Source organism: Salarias fasciatus, chromosome 12 (genome assembly GCF_902148845.1).
Source record: "Salarias fasciatus chromosome 12, fSalaFa1.1, whole genome shotgun sequence".
NCBI classification, from domain to species: domain Eukaryota; kingdom Metazoa; phylum Chordata; class Actinopteri; order Blenniiformes; family Blenniidae; genus Salarias; species Salarias fasciatus.
In genome coordinates this window covers 11084114-11100361 of record NC_043756.1, presented here as the reverse complement: position 1 = coordinate 11100361, position 16248 = coordinate 11084114, and the positions used below count along the sequence as shown (strand labels likewise).

At 44.1% G+C, this 16248-nt stretch overlaps 2 protein-coding genes across 2 annotated transcripts; one reads left to right on the top strand and one right to left on the bottom strand.

Annotated features, from left to right (window-relative positions):
• Positions 1-1595: 1595 nt before the first annotated feature.
• Positions 1596-15466, top strand: nol6 (nucleolar protein 6 (RNA-associated)). The gene is made up of 26 exons (XM_030104918.1): positions 1596-1750; positions 2004-2216; positions 2341-2457; positions 2542-2721; positions 2848-3016; positions 3118-3249; positions 3591-3754; positions 3922-4042; positions 4166-4224; positions 4332-4433; positions 4531-4646; positions 4819-4996; positions 5268-5390; positions 5864-6012; positions 8472-8547; positions 9398-9538; positions 9623-9740; positions 9982-10136; positions 10451-10614; positions 10714-10866; positions 10969-11066; positions 11243-11367; positions 13575-13664; positions 13752-13952; positions 14879-14980; positions 15106-15466. The coding sequence occupies exons 1-26, from the start codon at positions 1712-1714 to the stop codon at positions 15253-15255; spliced, it is 3435 nt and encodes a 1144-aa protein (XP_029960778.1). The 5' UTR covers positions 1596-1711; the 3' UTR covers positions 15256-15466.
• On the bottom strand, positions 6061-8472 carry LOC115398238 (zinc finger BED domain-containing protein 4-like). Its single transcript, XM_030104919.1, has 2 exons — positions 6795-8472; positions 6061-6696 (listed from the first exon to the last, which is right to left on the bottom strand). Exons 1-2 carry the CDS (start codon positions 8280-8282, stop codon positions 6148-6150), a joined length of 2037 nt encoding a protein of 678 aa, XP_029960779.1. The 5' UTR covers positions 8283-8472; the 3' UTR covers positions 6061-6147.
• Positions 15467-16248: the final 782 nt, after the last annotated feature.

Below are 16248 nucleotides of genomic sequence, written 5' to 3'. Positions count from 1 at the left end.
AGCAGATCCCAGGAGGCCCGCCAGAGAGAAGCTACGGCGAATGCCTGATTCTGCCTCTTGTTTTTCCCCTCCGACAAAACCAGAGAAGAAAAAGCAGCAGGCTAAATTACCTCTCAAGCATGTTCAAAGGAATTTCTTACCACCACTGTCATGCTCAACGGAAAAAAAGGACATTGAAATTGAAAGTAAAATTGTGGTTAATTCTGCTGTTAACCAAATGACTAGATCATTACACCAGCGTAAGGAGGTCAAGCCCATACCGAAGCTTGATCTTTGTTCTTTGCCCAAACTTTGTATTGTCCCTCAGTACGAAATTGTGGATGACAGCCACACAAAACGTTTTTCACAGGATCGTAGTGCACCACCCAAACTGTCTCCAAAATATAACAATCATCAAGCTAAGTGGAAGGCAACTTCATTAAAACAGCTTAACAAATCTGATGGTGAGCCAGAAATGTTTCACAGGAGAAATGAAAGGCCTGTTTATTTAAATAAGTCATTTCCTTCTACAGTTAGAGATGAACAGTTGGCGTTTTCGGGGCCTCTGAGGCTGGACACAATGGTCTTGGCTAAAGGTGTTTCTCTCAACAAACACCAGACAGACAGTCCCGACCCTCACAGGTTTAATACGTCTCTCCAGCCGACAAAAATGAAGCCTATGCAAAGTGATGCAGCTTGGCCTCTAATTGCAGTTAATGAGGTTATCTCAAGTCTCCCTCCAAAGGTCACCCCAATCCCTCAGTCTAATATCAACAACAACTGATTATTTAGGTGTCCGGTCATAAAACACAGTGGAGTGGGATTGATTCCCCAGGGATCTGGTTGAATGTAACACACTTCCTGTTATTAAGTAAATATGCTTGCAATAGACTATTTTGTGCTCAGCCTCATCTTTGCTTTATGTTTTCTTGTTTTTCTTTAAATTACAAAATACTCTTGTGTTGAACAATAGGCAAACCAGACACTAGGGGGCATCAATGATACACAAACAGCAAATACAAACAATAAATAAATAACAAGAAAGCATAAACATACAAGTCTTCAAGCATGGAACATGTGCATTCAAACAACAGTTTAAAATTTGGTGGGTGGTGGTTTTTGCAGTTTTCCTGTCCTTTGCTTTCATTGGGAAGCTGTAATACATTCAGAAAACAAGAGAAATGTGTATTTCCCCTTCATTTGCTACAGTGAATATGATGTCTGGCCAAAATTAATGTAATATTTATGACATTGCACGTATTCAAATTATCCATAGTGAAAATGTGATGGGGAAAATTATTCTTACTGAATGAGTCACATGTATTTAATGACTTTTTTCGATGGATTCTACAAAATTTTTGTGCAAAATTGTGTGTGCATGTGTGAAACTGTGCCTTTCTCTAAATAATGGCAACTGCTATGAGAAGGGGAAAAGAAAATGCCAAATAAGTATCAACGTGTTTTCAAAGCCATTTTCTGGCTTTCTCCACTAACAAGTCAGCTCAAGTGGGAGCTTGTTTCTGCAACCTACCTTGCTAGTATCCACTGGCCGCCCTCTCAACACAGCCAATCAGCATTCACTTCCCCTGTTTTTTAACCAATAGGAAAGCTATTTCGCTAGGCAGCACGTTTCACTTCCCCTTGGCACATGTGGGGACGCAATGAAGGGAAGGTGTGCTGACTAAAACTCTCAGAATAGTCCAGTTATCTGAAGATCCAAAGCAGTTCGGACATGAAGAAGAAGCAGGCTGTCTCAGAGGAACCCGCCGAGGTAGGACCGGAGATGTTTCTCACCATTTTAGCAGCGCGGTAGCGCCCTATTTTCACAGGCACGGTTACTGCATGGATCACAGAGCTGTGTGATGCTTTTCGCTTAAATTGCACTACTGATTGCTACTTCACTTGAAAACCTTTCAGTGGAACTGCATAACAATTAATAAATGGAGCCCTCTGTAGCGAATAGCTTTACGTTTCACAGTCACGGCCCTCGATGAACTGATACGGTACTGCTGTTGTTTTCACAGATGATTCCTTCAGACTCATCCAGTGAGGGTGAAAATGAAGCTCCCACTAAAGCCAAAAGGAGCAAAACTGAGGATGCTGGTGAAAAGGAAGAGGTGGTGTATCACCCTGTGAAGCTGTCCCGAAATGATCTGTACAGACCTCCTACAGCTGATGAGCTGAACCAGCTGAAAGAGACTGAGAGTCTGTTTCACTGCAGTCTGCTCAAAATGCAGGTGAGTGGATGGATCAGGGACACAACAGACAAGAAAACTGAATATTGTGGTTACTTCATTAAAAAAGAAAAACGAAAAATATAACAACCTAGTATTCTAATAAATAATCTGTTATGAATAACAGATGGAGGAGCTGCTGAAGGAGGTCACCCTGAGTGAGCGGAGAAAAGGACAAATAGATTCTTTCATTCAAACTGTCACCAACTTACTCCAGACTGTGCCGGAGTCACTGCAGGTGGAGGTATGTAGTAATTTCGGCTCAGTTCCTTTCCAATCGCAGTCCTTCATTATTGCATCAGTTATAACACGGTCTTTGTGTGTCCAGGTCAGTGACTTGTCCTGGCTGTCCGGTGCAGTCAAAGTACCTTTTCTCCTGCTGCCCAAAACCACGAAGGGCAAGTTCCGCATGGTGCCTCCTGCTTCTGTGGACGTGATTGGGAGCTACCCGCTGGGAACCTGCACAAAGCCGAATGTCATGGTGGACCTTGCAGTCACGATCCCTGCTGTAGGTCATCTGCCCTGCTTTCCTGTATTATCTCAACCAGTGATCATTGTAAATTAAAAAAGGACTGATGGTTTCTTTGTTTTGATACTGTTATAATACTATTATTCCTGTTAATATTATTTTTAGAGCGTCCTCCAAGCGAAAGATGCCATAAACCAGAGGTATCCAAGGAAAAGAGCTCTGTACCTGGCAGGTCTGGCTGAGCATCTCTCGCGCTCTTCTGACATTGGGACCATGCGTTACTCCTGTCTCCATGGAAATCGACTCCGACCTGTTCTGCTGGTTTGCCCTCCAGGTAATTACGTTGTAATTATTTACATATTGTACTGAATGTAAAGTGTAGTTTTCTGTGTTATGATTGTGACACAAGTTGTCTTATGTTTTCCACACTTTAAGACAAAGACTCCAGCTTCACCATCCGTGTTCATGCCTGTCCGCCTCCTGGGTACTTCAAGCCCAGCCGTTTCCATCCCCAGAGAAATAACATCCGGACAGAGTGGTACACTGGACTGCAAACATCCCAGACCGGTTTGTATTATTTAGACGCCAGAATCCTGCAGCGGTTTTGGAATTTCTAGACAATCCATGCGCGCTGGCCACACAGCCAGCTGTACATCGACATCAGTGTTGTTTCTCCTGCTTGGAAGACAGCTACTTTTGATTAAAATATTAACTTGAGGTTGCACCATATTGTCCACCTCACACTGATTAGAAAAGAGGTGTTGACAATGCTTTGTTAAAGAGCCTGAAGTCTGAATCTGTGAATTATGAGAAAACTGACTTGTTCTAAGGAGAAACCTTTGAGAAACATATTTTTCCTTCTTCTTCCAGATGCTCACTTTTATTCTTGCTTTTTTTTTTTGTGGCAGAAACCAACGAGCCTCCAACTCCTCATTACAACAGCTCTCTCCTGGGAGACTTACTGCTGCGGGCTCATCTCCAGTTTCTCTCTGCTGTCAGCTCCCAGTGCCCTGCTTTTGCTGGAGGCGTTGCTTTGCTCAAAGTCTGGCTTCGTCAAAGAGAGCTTGACCAGGTAGAATGATTTGTATGGCTCCTCTTGCATTGTATAGTAGAAATTCTCCAAAAAATAATAGTCTCTTCAATATATCATGTATGTTCCTCTCCTCCATTATTCTGTATTGTCCCTCCAACCCTGACATGTAAGTTTCCATCTTTAATGTGCATCTTTGTGTCTTGCAGGGCACTGGTTGTTTTAATGGATTTCTGGCTTCAATGTTGCTGGCGTATCTGCTCATGACTCACAGAATCAGCAACACCATGACTGCTTATCAGCTGCTGCGAAACAGTTTGAACTTTTTGGGTAAGCAAAAAAAAAAAAAAAAAAAAATATATATATATATATATATATATATATATATATATGTGGTTGTAATAATTATTTTTGAACCTCTTGCAACCTGCCCTTCTCATGTGTAACCCTCAGCATCTACAGACCTGACCAACAATGGAGTTAGCCTTGCTAAAAATCCTGACTCGACTGCGGTAAGGTGCCCATAGTTAATATAAAATCTCTGATTCCAAGTTTCTCACAGAGCAGTTCAGCTCATAAATCGTTCACCCTTTACTTTGCTTTATTCTTGAACCGACAGCCGTCTCTGGCAGACTTCCATGATGCCTTCCAGGTTGTGTTTATTGACCCTTCAGGGCATCTCAACATGTGTGCTGACATGACTGCATGTACCTACAAACAGGTAAGAGGTGTTAAAAAAATCTGCTGAGCGTTTAAGTAATATATTTTAGCAGTTACTATTCAGTGACTGTTGGTTTTTCTTTCTCATTTTGTCTCAGCTGCAGCGTGAGGCATCTGTGTCGATGCAGTTCTGGGATGACCCGACTGTGGACGGGTTCTACAGCCTCCTCATGACCCCCAAACCCATGATCAGAACAAGTGACCACATCTTCCAGTATGTGTCTCATTCAGCTAATGCAATGCAGCATAAAAACAAAAACACTGCAGAGGTTTTCTGACATATTGTTAGAAAATTCTCAATAGATAAACTGTTTTTTTTTGTTGTTTTTTTTACACACAAGTGCTTCCCCTCATTGTTTTTCTCTTCTGTTTGCACCTACCCCCAGGCTATGTGAGTTGGTGAAGTTCCAGTCCAGCTGTAAGAAACTGAATCTCCTCAGTGAGCTGATGGACCACAGCGGAAATTACATCCAAACCGCACTCCCTTTCATTCTGTCACTGCTCCAGCGCGGACTGGGCCAGAGGATTCACCTCCTCACCCACTCCCTCTCTCCTGATCCTGAGGTAGGACCTGTTTTTATTGAAGGCTGATGGGGATTCCTGTTCAGCTTACTCCACTGGTCAAAGATACACTATTTTGTTTTTGTTTTAAGCATCTCAATGTTTTTCAGAGCAGCTATATTGTGAGTTTATGATAAATGCCACTCCTACATCCTGCAGTTTTGGTTTAATTTAAAACTGGTTTCATTTGAAGTTTATAGAAAAAGGGTATTCTTCTCATTCAAATATTTTGATCCCTGTTTCATGACCATATTTTGTTTTTGTGTCAATGCAGTGGTCTGTGGAGAGTGAGGCCCCAAAGTATAAAGATCAGCCTCCCCTTTCCTTTGGGTTGCTCTTGAATCCTGAGTTGGCAGCGTCTGTTCTGGAGAGAGGCCCACCAGCAGACAGCCCCAAGGTAATTTACACCCATCTCCTCATTCTTTCCGTTTTTGCCTTCATCTCTTGGGTTACCTGTGAACTAAATGATGGAATGGTGAAGTTTTCATTCACTTCGAGGGTGATTATCTAAAATGCAGCAAGAAAAAGCAGGTCTGTTGTTAGTATTGTTACTATCGAGAGAAAAAGTGCATTGATCATGCATTTGGATAGAACTCCAATTTTAAATTTGTGACATTTTCCAAATCCTCCCATCATTATTTTGTCACTTGGATTAAATTATTCAGTTTGCTCTGAATTTTTTGCTCATTGAACTTTTCTCTTCAGTGAGTAAAATATTTGCATGTATGATTTCCTGTTACTGCTGATGGATTTGACCGACGCTCTTTGTTTCATGCAAAAGACTGACATTTAAATTTTTAAGCTTTCTAGCTTTTACACTACATCTTTATTGAATGGTGAGAGTTTTATCGTTACTGTGTTTTGTTCCAGGCGGCTGAATTCCGCCAGCTGTGGGGTCCTCGCTCTGAGTTGCGACGCTTCCAGGACGGTGCCATCACTGAGGCCGTGCTGTGGGAGGGAGAGCACATGTGCCAAAAGCGGCTGGTCCCAAAACAAATCATCACACACCTGCTGCAGCTGTATGTACTTTAGTCGGATGGTAGAACAGTGACATTAACAGCGATCACAGTGGTCGATGGGTTTCTAACAGCAGTAATGCAAATAATTACACAGTGGTTAAAGAAACGCATCCTGATCATGTATCAGCCTACAAGTCATGCATTCCTGTTTACAAAGATCATCATATCGACATGCTCAGGGTTCAGTCTTGTGCGCATGGTTGCAAATATCTGTCCAGTCTCTGACAGCAGAGATGGGAGCGAGACCCCAGGTACGCACAGATAGTGCCTGGCTAGAATAGCCAGTTTGGGGAACCTGGGGGCGTTGACCCTCCACCAGTCCAGAGGGTTAATGTCCAGCGTGGGAGCAATGTCTCGCAGGTAGTAATCCACCTGAGCCTCGGAGTCCGTGGCGTACGAGGAGCTGTAGTTGTCCCCCAGAAGCAGCATCATGGTGTTCTTGGTGTCGCTCCTGGTTTGGGAGGGCAGAGCCACCTGACTGATATCGGGCGTGATCAGGGTCTCCTGCTGCTCATCCTTTGTGGCTATAGTACTATTCATCACATCGAGCTTTGAAACGAGCTCATGCAGCTTGACTTTGGCAGCCAGTCTCCCTGTTGGCGTCAGGAAGCTGAGGTGTTTGTGTCGAGGATCCAGCATGGAGGCGATCAGAGCCGGTTTTGAGGCTAGGTCACTGGAGTCAACCTGTGGAATGATAAAGCACAGATTAATATTTAATATTTATTAGAGTTTATCATAATTAGTGTCTATATTTCAGTTGCAAATATAATTAAATTGTCTACCTCCATTTGCTTTCTGAGAGACTTCTGAACTTTGAGCTTGAACTCTGACACTTGTTCTACGTCACTTTCCTTTGGCACAAGGTGAGTTTGAACGAGACTAAACGTGATCGGGTAGATGTTTGAAATGGACACCTCCGTTTCAGCGGATATGACCGTCGTTGCCCACTTCAACGTTGCCAAGACGGGCGTGAAATTCTCAATGATTTGCCAGTAGTCATCTTCAATCTCCAGGCTCTGCGCCTCCTGTCTGGTGGTGATCGATCGGTCGGACAGCACGGCTTTAATCGCCCACCGCTGCTCGAGCAGGCGCTCGAACATATCGCAGATCGTGTCCCATCTGGCCTTGCTGGATTGAATGAGCTTGTGTTGAGGAAGACACATTTGAACCTGCTTCTGTTCCAAGGCTTCACTTGCCAGCAGGTTGTGGTTAAAGTGCTTAACCAGCTTCCCCGCCGTCATGACGATCCGGACGAGGTCGTCACTCAGCCCGTCATTGACTACAAGCTGTAACGTCGTGGCAAAGCACGTGGCGTTCTCCCAGGTGACTTGGGTGCAGGCCTGGGCCATCAAAGGGCTCGACGTGCTGTTATGAACACACGCAATCACTTTTCCTGTTATGCCCCAGGTCTGCGCGGTTCTCAGGAGCCTCTCAATGAGTCTGTCTGCAGACATGTGGCAGTCAGATGAGAGCTTGTGCGTCTGCAGGACGGCTGATCTCCCCTGCCAGTCCTCTGTTATGAATGAACAGGACACTGTGATGTACCTCTGAAATGGAAGGGCTGTCCAGAAATCGGCTGTCAGAGCCACTTTCTCTGTTCTCCCCAGCTGCAGCATGAGTTCCTCCACCTTGTCATGGAAGTGTCCCTCAATAATACGTGTGATATCTCCCACTGTTGGCATCTTGTAACTGTGCATGGTGTGCGCCAGCAGCTCCCGGAAGCCCTCTCCATTGACTATGCTGATGGGAAGCATATCTTTTTCAATCATTCTGGAGATGACCTCGGTCACCTCCGCGTGCGTGGCCAGCGACACGGCTTCGTTGGGCACCGTGTCCTGGTGTTTGTTCTTCATGTGGTACATCATGCTGGTGGTGCTGCTCCTGTACTTCAGCTTGGTGTCGCACATCGTGCAGTGCACCTCGTCGTCCACCTTGACGAAAATGTCCCAGACGGAGCTCCGCTTCAGCCGCTTCCTTTCCCCGTAGTCCCTCTCGGGGGGAGCGGGCGAAGCGATGGCGACCTGCATGATGTCCGAGTTGGACGCGCCCTCGTCGTCGCAGCACTGCACGGTGCAGACCAGCGGCTTCTCGTCCTCGTCCGGCGGCGGCGCCGCGGCCTGGCTGTGCCGGCTCATGTGGCTCATCATGGAGCTGGTGGCTCCGCCGCAGTACTTCAGCATGGCGTCGCATTTCGTGCAGCGCACGAAGTTCCCCACTTGCTCGAAGCAGTCCCACACGGAGGAGCTGCGTCTCCTCCCGGCGCGCCTCATGCCGCGGCGCAGGCTGCGAGCGAGGCGTCCGCTCCGACCGGAGGAGAGACGAGGCTGCAGCGAGAGACACTTACCGGTTTCACGTCGCGCTCTCTCCAGCAGAAAGCGCCAGAGACGAAAGTGCGTGTATTATTATTTTTGTTATTTAAAATAAAAACCGCCTTTGTTTTGTTTTTAATCCCCCCGCAGGCACGCGGACATCCCGGAGTCCTGCCTCAGATACGTCGGGGCGGCGCTTGATGACGTAATCAAAACAGGAAGTGAGGTAAACTTTGAGATTCTGTTATCATTAGTAGTGTTAGTATTATTCATCTTTCAATTAAATTCAGCTTTATTTATAAAGTAATAGAACATAGGCTGCATTTTTTATGTTTAGCACTTGATATAATCACCAATTTCCTAAAGGGTGGGCATCAAATTCATCAAATCTCAGCAATAAACAGGCCACATGTCTGCCCACAGACATCATGAAATGAAACTTTAGGTTTCAATATGACTTTTATTTTTATTTGTATTAATCTTTTTACATGTTTTTAATTTGAAAAGGCACCATTTTTCACAGTATAATGTTCATTTTTCATTCAAACGGCACTCCAAAATGACAGACACTCTTAGTCAGAGAAAGTGAAGGATTTTCATCTAGCTGGATGTTAGATTCTTTTCTCCTGGCATGCTGTTAGCTATTGGCCCCATAGTGTTTGGAAAAAGATATCAGACAGTAATGTCTAAAAGTAATTCACGTTTTTCTGAAAGCACAGAATCCAAGTGTAATCAGAAAGATTTCTGTGAACCTCATGAAAAGACCTTTACTTGTTTGAGTTAGTTCCTAAATTGTAGTAATATCCATCTCATAGTGTTAACATAAGTCTTTTAGCTGCTTTGCTGAAATTTTTATACGCAGGTCTGTGCTTCAGTTATTATATTTAGGGAAACTAAGCCTAAAAACATAAAAGCAGGATTATCTTGGGAAAACAGCACGTGCTCCCATCCAACTTTTTGTTTACAGAATGAAATGTGTGTAGACCACCAGGAGAGGGTGTCAGTGTTTCTGTAACGCCTGAGGAATGTATTCAGTGATTGAATAGCGTTAGTTGGACACGTGTTGCGCTCCTCAGGTGCCCAGTACTGGAGAGGAGGAAAGCTTGGTGGTGGTTCAGGCTTATGATGACCTGAGCAGGAAACTGTGGGCTCTGGAAGATCTGCCTCTCTCCATCACAGCAGTGCAAGGAGCCCACCCTGCGCTCAGATACACTCAGGTATATCCTCAGCATATTGCTATAAATAACCCTTTAAGTGACTGTAGCCATTTTAACATTAGTGTGGTTTTGGTTTTGTTGCAGGTCTTTCCACCTGTGCCTCTGAAGTTGGACTATTCCTTCTTTGAAAGGGAAAAAATATCCAGATCACTGGTGCCAAAGGAAGGCAAACCTTGTCCCGCATATATCACCCCCGTCACAGGTAAGTACTTACACCTACAGCAATGATTTTTGATTTATGAGGTCACTTTATTGAAAGCATGGCATGTTGATGGAGATTTCAATCTCAAAAACAGGTTTGCTTTCCTTGTTTTTTGCATGTTATATGTGCTTCACTCTTCTTTTTATCAGTGTCTACAGCACAGAGGAATAACAATGTGTATATTTGCGGTCTTTGGATTCCAGACAGTTGTCTATACAAACTTTTAATGTTGCTCTTGCAGTGATCTGTCACATGGAGGGCAGTGGAAAGTGGCCACATGACCGCCTCGCAATCCGCCACATTCGAGCCGCCTTCCACATTCGTCTTGGAGCGTTGCTCAAGAAGCACCATAACTACACATGCAGGCCCTGTCCCACACACCTGGATGTCTGTAAGGTATATATATATCTCCGAATGTGGCGCAGGTTTTTCTTTGATATGAGAATGCAATTATCAGCTATGGGTATGTCCAAATCTTTCATTCCAGTTACAGTGTGCAGTTGATTGATGTTTAACTGACTTTGAATTATTAAACTCCATTAGATAGCAGGTTTATTTATGGCTTTTAAGACAGTAACATAACGATCTTCCAGTATTATTAAGAGATAGTGGAGATAGTAATTGCCAGGCAAGAAGCACATGATGCATTTAATCATAAAGGTTTTAAAGCTGAGGTTGGAGTTTGATGACATTTGTCTCTTTGAGTTTAGGATGGCTTGGTGTTCAGAATCCAGGTGGCGTATCACCGTGAGCCTCAGGTGCTGAGGGAGAGCCTGAGTCCCGAGGGGCTGCTCGTGCTGAGAGACAACGAGGAGGCACAGGCTCTGGAGATGGCGACCATCCACAAGCCTTTGCTCACAAGCACGTTGCACGGGTAAAGTTTGAACACCAACATTTTTTTTTCCCCCCACACTTACTTAGCATGGTCTGACTCTTATTAGCCAGTTTTTGCTCCCTCTTCATATGTTTTTAGGCTGCAGCAGCAGCACCAGTGTTTCGGAGCGGTGTGTCGCCTGGCCAAGCGCTGGCTGGCCGCTCAGCTTTTCAGCGACGACGTCACAGAGGACGCGGCAGACCTGCTGGTGGCGTCTCTTTTCCTGCAGCCCGCTCCATTTACCGCTCCCGGGTAACTTCCAGTGCTGAGTTTTGTTCTGTCGACTTCATCATTCCCTTCCCACCCTGCGTTTGTTCAGTAGGTCATGTGAATGAATCACTCTGTTGTCCCCAGTTCTCCTCAGGTGGGCTTCCTTCGCTTCCTTCATCTGCTCTCCTCCTTTGACTGGAGGAACAACCCGCTGATAGTCAACCTCAACAGCCAGCTCACAGGCAAGCACACACACACACACACACACACTCACTTCTTTTTCCCCTCCGTATGACCCAAACAAATCCCTCCTGACCTCTTTTTTTAAAACACACCCGACATACTTTAACATCCTGCCCGTGTTCTCGGCTGTTTCAAGGCCAACTGTAATTGTTGTTCACCTCTCCGTCACGTGTAGCGGCTGACTACACCGAGATCAAGAACGGCTTCATGGCCTCCAGGGAGTCTCTGCCCGTCATGTTTATAGCTACGCCTAAAGACCACAAACTGTCTCTGTGGACCAAACGTTCTCCAAGCGTCCAGGTCAGTATAAGCAGAAATACACCAACACCTCCCAGCAGTGTTTATTACAGAAGCACATAATTCTGGACGTGTTAATGATCAAATATTACATTTGGTAAATAAAAAAGAACAAAAATGAATTACTTAAAACCTTTTTACATGCAGCAGGTTATAACATTTGAAGTACTTCTCCTGTTTGACTGACTCGTACAATCATAAACATCGGTGTAGGAATGAGTTGCACGTTCTTGGCAACAAACAGTCGCATAGTTTTCCAATCCTCGAGCCTTTTCTCAGAGCACACTGGTCTCCTGGATCACACTGTAAGCATATACAAAGCTGTGTTAAAGACAGAAATGGACGGATGAGAAAAAAAAACGAACCTTTTTTTTAATTATTAACAGATTGATTACATTATTTTAAAACACCCAGATGGACTTTACTGTTGCATTACATACCACGGGCAGAAAGCCATGTTTTTTTTTGAGAGATGGAAGGTGATTGTTCTGAAGTCTCTCCAACACCTCGTGTAAATCATTGATCTGAAAAAGGAAAGTGTATTACTTTCAGAAATATTGGATCACCAGCAGTGAAACTACTTTACCACAAAACAACATGGTCAAAAGTTTTACAAAGCATCCTTGATGACTGCAGGAGCCGGTTAGGTGTTACTTACCAGTTGCTTTTCATTGCTGTCCTCCATCGTAGTGAAATAATTTAGATATCTTCTCTGGTATCCCTCCGTCTGGACCTGGCCGGAGCTGTAGAAGAGTCCCGTTGCACAGACTAGAGTGCAAAAAAGATACACAAACGTGCTCCTCATGGTGCGTAGCTGACCCAGATAGGTTTCCTGTGCTCACCTACCACAGTCCCTTCACAAGCGTGACTTTGCCGGTGAGCCTGACCCAGCATCCCCCTTTATAACGGCAGCGGAGAGCAGGAACTCTGACGTCCTGTCGGTGACGTTACGGTGGCCTGAATTCACCACTGGAGGACTTTTTGTGTCTTGTTCATTTTAATTAATACTTAAATGGTGGAAATCACTTTGTAGTCTCACAGCAACAAACTGTTAAATACAGTATAGAGAAATGAGTCAAAGGTGATAAATCATAAGCGATGGTGGAGAAAAACAAGCTGCCTTTAACCTGAAGAAACCTCCAGTAAAACCTGACTTGGTGATGTGCATCTGGCTCCAGGAGTTCGGATTGGCACAGGGCTGTCAGACTCTTTTATTTCAAACAGCCCCACTGGATCTGACATCGGCTGGACGAGTGGAAAACTCTAGAATGACTGATCGATCTTTCACTTTGAGTGCAAAAAAAAAAAAAAAAGTCTTATCATGAAAACACCACTGGAATATCCTCTGTTGTATTTTTGGATTTTATTTCATACTTTGAGCTTCGTTTGAGGAAACCTGTTGGAAGATCTGAAATCTCCCCAGTCTGTTATTTTTCTCCAGGCCGATGTTGGCAGAGCACAGGGTCTCTGCCGCCTTCGGCAAGCATGTTTTCACTCAGTCACCAGCATTAAGATGGCTATCCCTGATCCACTGCTGCATCGCTTATCTCTCTGCTCGGATCTCATCATTGTTTTATGTGCTCATGGTAACACAGTGTGATATCCAGTGACACCTCGGTTTTTTTGTTTTCTTTTTAAGTTTTCATACATTGCAAGCTCCTCAGACTGGACCCCCTCATGGGCAGCTTTGGGTTAGAAAAAGAGGACATTTGATCAGTGCTGTAGATTATGACTTGAAGCCACGAATAAGAAAGAGAGTCTGTCCTCCCTCAATTGATACATTCATATCTGAATTTTCAAATAAGTTTTAAAAGTGATAGGTAAGCAAATGATCCTGTTTCACATTCTGCGGTGTTCAGTTCCTCTCATTGACCACTAGGGGGCAGCAGCAAGGGTTTATTTACAGAACCTGTTGCAGAAATGTTGCTCATTCACCATTTTTTAACATAAAACTATTAAATGTGCTCTGAACTGACATGATATAAATTTAAAGAACACCTCAAAAGTAATCCATTACTTAAAATGTTTTTTTTTTTGTTTTTTTTTTATGATGATGCTGATTTTATGCAATCTGCCAGTTTAACATGCAAATCAAATTGTTGAAAGTTTAGAAAGCGATCATTTCCATCAGTGCCTTTTTGAGCTCGGTATCTGTGTGGCACAAAATCGAATTTATTCAGTAATTTCTTCTCCCTTTTTGCGTCGTTCAGATGTTGCAGCGTGTGGTGTTGGTGGCTGCGGAGAGTCTGAAGGTCCTGGAACGTCAGCTGATGGACGGCAGCCAGACTCAAGATATCAGGGTCAGTGCAAAGTGTTCGAAACCACTGTTCACTGTTTCTATGATCGACCCTGTTTATGTAACATTATTTGTGTGTGTTTGTGCGCAGGTGGTCATGCGGCCTCCTCTGGATGCCTATGATGTTGTGATTCACCTGAACCCGAAGCAGGTTCCCCTGCTCGGCCAGGCGGTCGATCCCCCCGTCGTGAACTTCAGCAGGGGAACCTCGGGCGGCAGCGTGAGGCCGTCTGGAGGGGTCCTGCCTGTCATCGACTACAACCCCGTGTCCATCTACCTGGCAGAGCTGAGAGTGAGTGTCCCGCCCTCCGTCTAGGGCAGGGGTGTCAAAAAACATTTCAGTTCAGAGGCAAATACTGCTCAGTTTCACCATTCATGAATTACTTTATTACAATATTTCTATTTACAACAAAAACAAGTTGTCCATAACTACTGTAAAACACAGATATACTGTAGATGCATCAATAATACAGCAGCAACGACTTCAGGGTGGTTAAAAAGCCAAAACTAAAAGCACTCATCTAAATCCCCTCCCTGAGAGGGAACGTAGAAGAACAAAAAGACATTTGATAACCTGCAGGTTATCATTGGTGTTTATGTATGTGTGTGTGAATGAGTAAAAGTGCCTTGGTGTTAAGCTGATATGAAGAAAGCCATGAGGGAGGATTTTCTGAAACAAACCCACGGCGTGTTTCATTTGTGCTGTAGTGTATGACTTCTTGTTTCCCCGACAATAAAAGCAAATTACAGGGGAAAGAAACAGACTAAGCTGTATGGAGGCTTGGAAGCAGCGAGGTCTAAAGCTTGAGCTTCATTAACACAGATGTCTCAGCCTCGCACATGCTTTGTCCATGTTTTCCTTCATTCTCCTTGCATGAATCAAGCCTTAGAAAGTGCTGTTTATCCATTATCAGAACTTAATTTCGACCAAGCTTCCAGTCACAGGGCTTCTCATTTGCTCCTATTTTTCTGTTCTTTCTCTGTAATGTTCACTGCGTCGGCCACCAGCTCAGACTCCATGACATGATGTGGATGGAGCAGAAAATGGATGAATGATTAAACAGCTCCTGTAAACTGTAGTTTACAGTTTTTTTTTTCTTTTCTTTTAAGACATTCTCTTCTTTGAAAGGCACAAGCTGCACTTTATGGAACTGGCCACATTATGGAACCGGTGTTTGCTCTGACTCTACTGCCGTACTGAACACACTTTATTTCCAGGAGGCATTTGGAGACTTGGCCCTCTTCTTCTGCGATCCCCTTGGAGGAACGGTGATCACAGTTCTGTGGAAGCCGAAGGCTTTTGTGAAAGCACCCTTCAAGGTACATGATAGTTCTGATATGATGACTTCCAAGGAAGACTAAACATTGGCATTCGCTTCGTTTCATGACTCCGCCCACCGCATTGGTACACATATTTGCATGTCAACACTGTTATTTTTTGTCAGACTTCTCAGGTATCTGCCCGGAGTGTGGAGGTGACTGGAGAGGAAGCAAAAACCTTTCCCAACATTGAAGCGATACTCCAGGACTTCCGGATTATGGGGAAGGACTTGGTCAAGTCGGTGGAAGCAAAGACAGAAAAATGGTTGTTGTAGACAAAAACATGAATCGCTTTGACCAAACGTGTTTCCCAACACGATATATAACATTTAGTGACGCCACAGTTTGAAGCTGAACAGGCACAAAAAAAACAAAAGTCAGTTTTTAGCATCTTTGTTGGCAGTAGTCTGATTTTTATCACTGTTAAAGAGAAAACATGTTTGTTCAGCTGCATTTTGTCAAATAAATGCATGTATACTCTTTGGATTTTTATCTCTTTTTTTGTCTTCTTTATGGCATGTAATTGAATAAATTAACTTTGGTTTTGGTATTTGTTGTAGAATATTGTGAAACGGAGCCAAAGATGAGGAGTCAAGGCTTTGTTTATCCAGACAATAGCCACCAGAATATCATCTGTTTGTTATTCAGATCAGAGTTTCTGACTCCTCTAAACCACGTTCAGTGTCGGAGCGATGTGGCCTTTCCACATTGTCTCAGGAGCCTCAAGTCAAAACATAATGAAGTCAAAATATTCCCTATCAGTATTGATGAAATGACCATATTGAGAATTACAGGGCTTAGAGTGTTGACACATTTTATTTGGTAGAGCATAATTGTGAAGTGAAAAGAAAATGGTCGATGATTTAAACTTTTTCTATTCAACTCTCTCTGTGATACCCTGAAATAAAATTCAATGTGACCTTCTGAGGTGATCTACTTTGTAAATGGTCTACCTGTGTTTATGGTGTTCTCAGTATAAATGGCTTTCTGTGAAATGCTCAGGTGTGAAAGAGAACACAACACAAGTCAGGGGCACCGAGTCAGCATTACTCGGGGGTTTTTAATGACGTCTTCCTAGTAAACCATTCTGGCGACTGTAGCTCTGGTTCTGCTGGATGTAAAGGCTGCATCTGACCGTGGATCACAGCGTTTGGTTGGCATCAGTGGCCGTGCGCTTCAGTGGGTTATGGGGTTCCGCAGGGCTCAGGCTTAGGGCCTCTGCTCTTTTCACTGTATTGATTGCCATTGGGGCCCATCCTTAGATGGCA

Coding starts and splice junctions, on each gene's coding strand:
- nol6 (XM_030104918.1), top strand. CDS start 1,712: ATGAAGAAGAAGCAGGCTGTCTCAGAGGAACCCGCCGAG. Junction 9,741..9,981: donor ATATATCACCCCCGTCACAG/GTAAGTACTTAC, acceptor TTGCTCTTGCAG/TGATCTGTCACATGGAGGGC. Junction 13,665..13,751: donor GCCAGACTCAAGATATCAGG/GTCAGTGCAAAG, acceptor GTTTGTGCGCAG/GTGGTCATGCGGCCTCCTCT.
- LOC115398238 (XM_030104919.1), bottom strand. CDS start 8,282: ATGAGGCGCGCCGGGAGGAGACGCAGCTCCTCCGTGTGGGACTGCTTC. Junction 6,697..6,794: donor CTCTCAGAAAGCAAATGGAG/GTAGACAATTTA, acceptor ATCATTCCACAG/GTTGACTCCAGTGACCTAGC.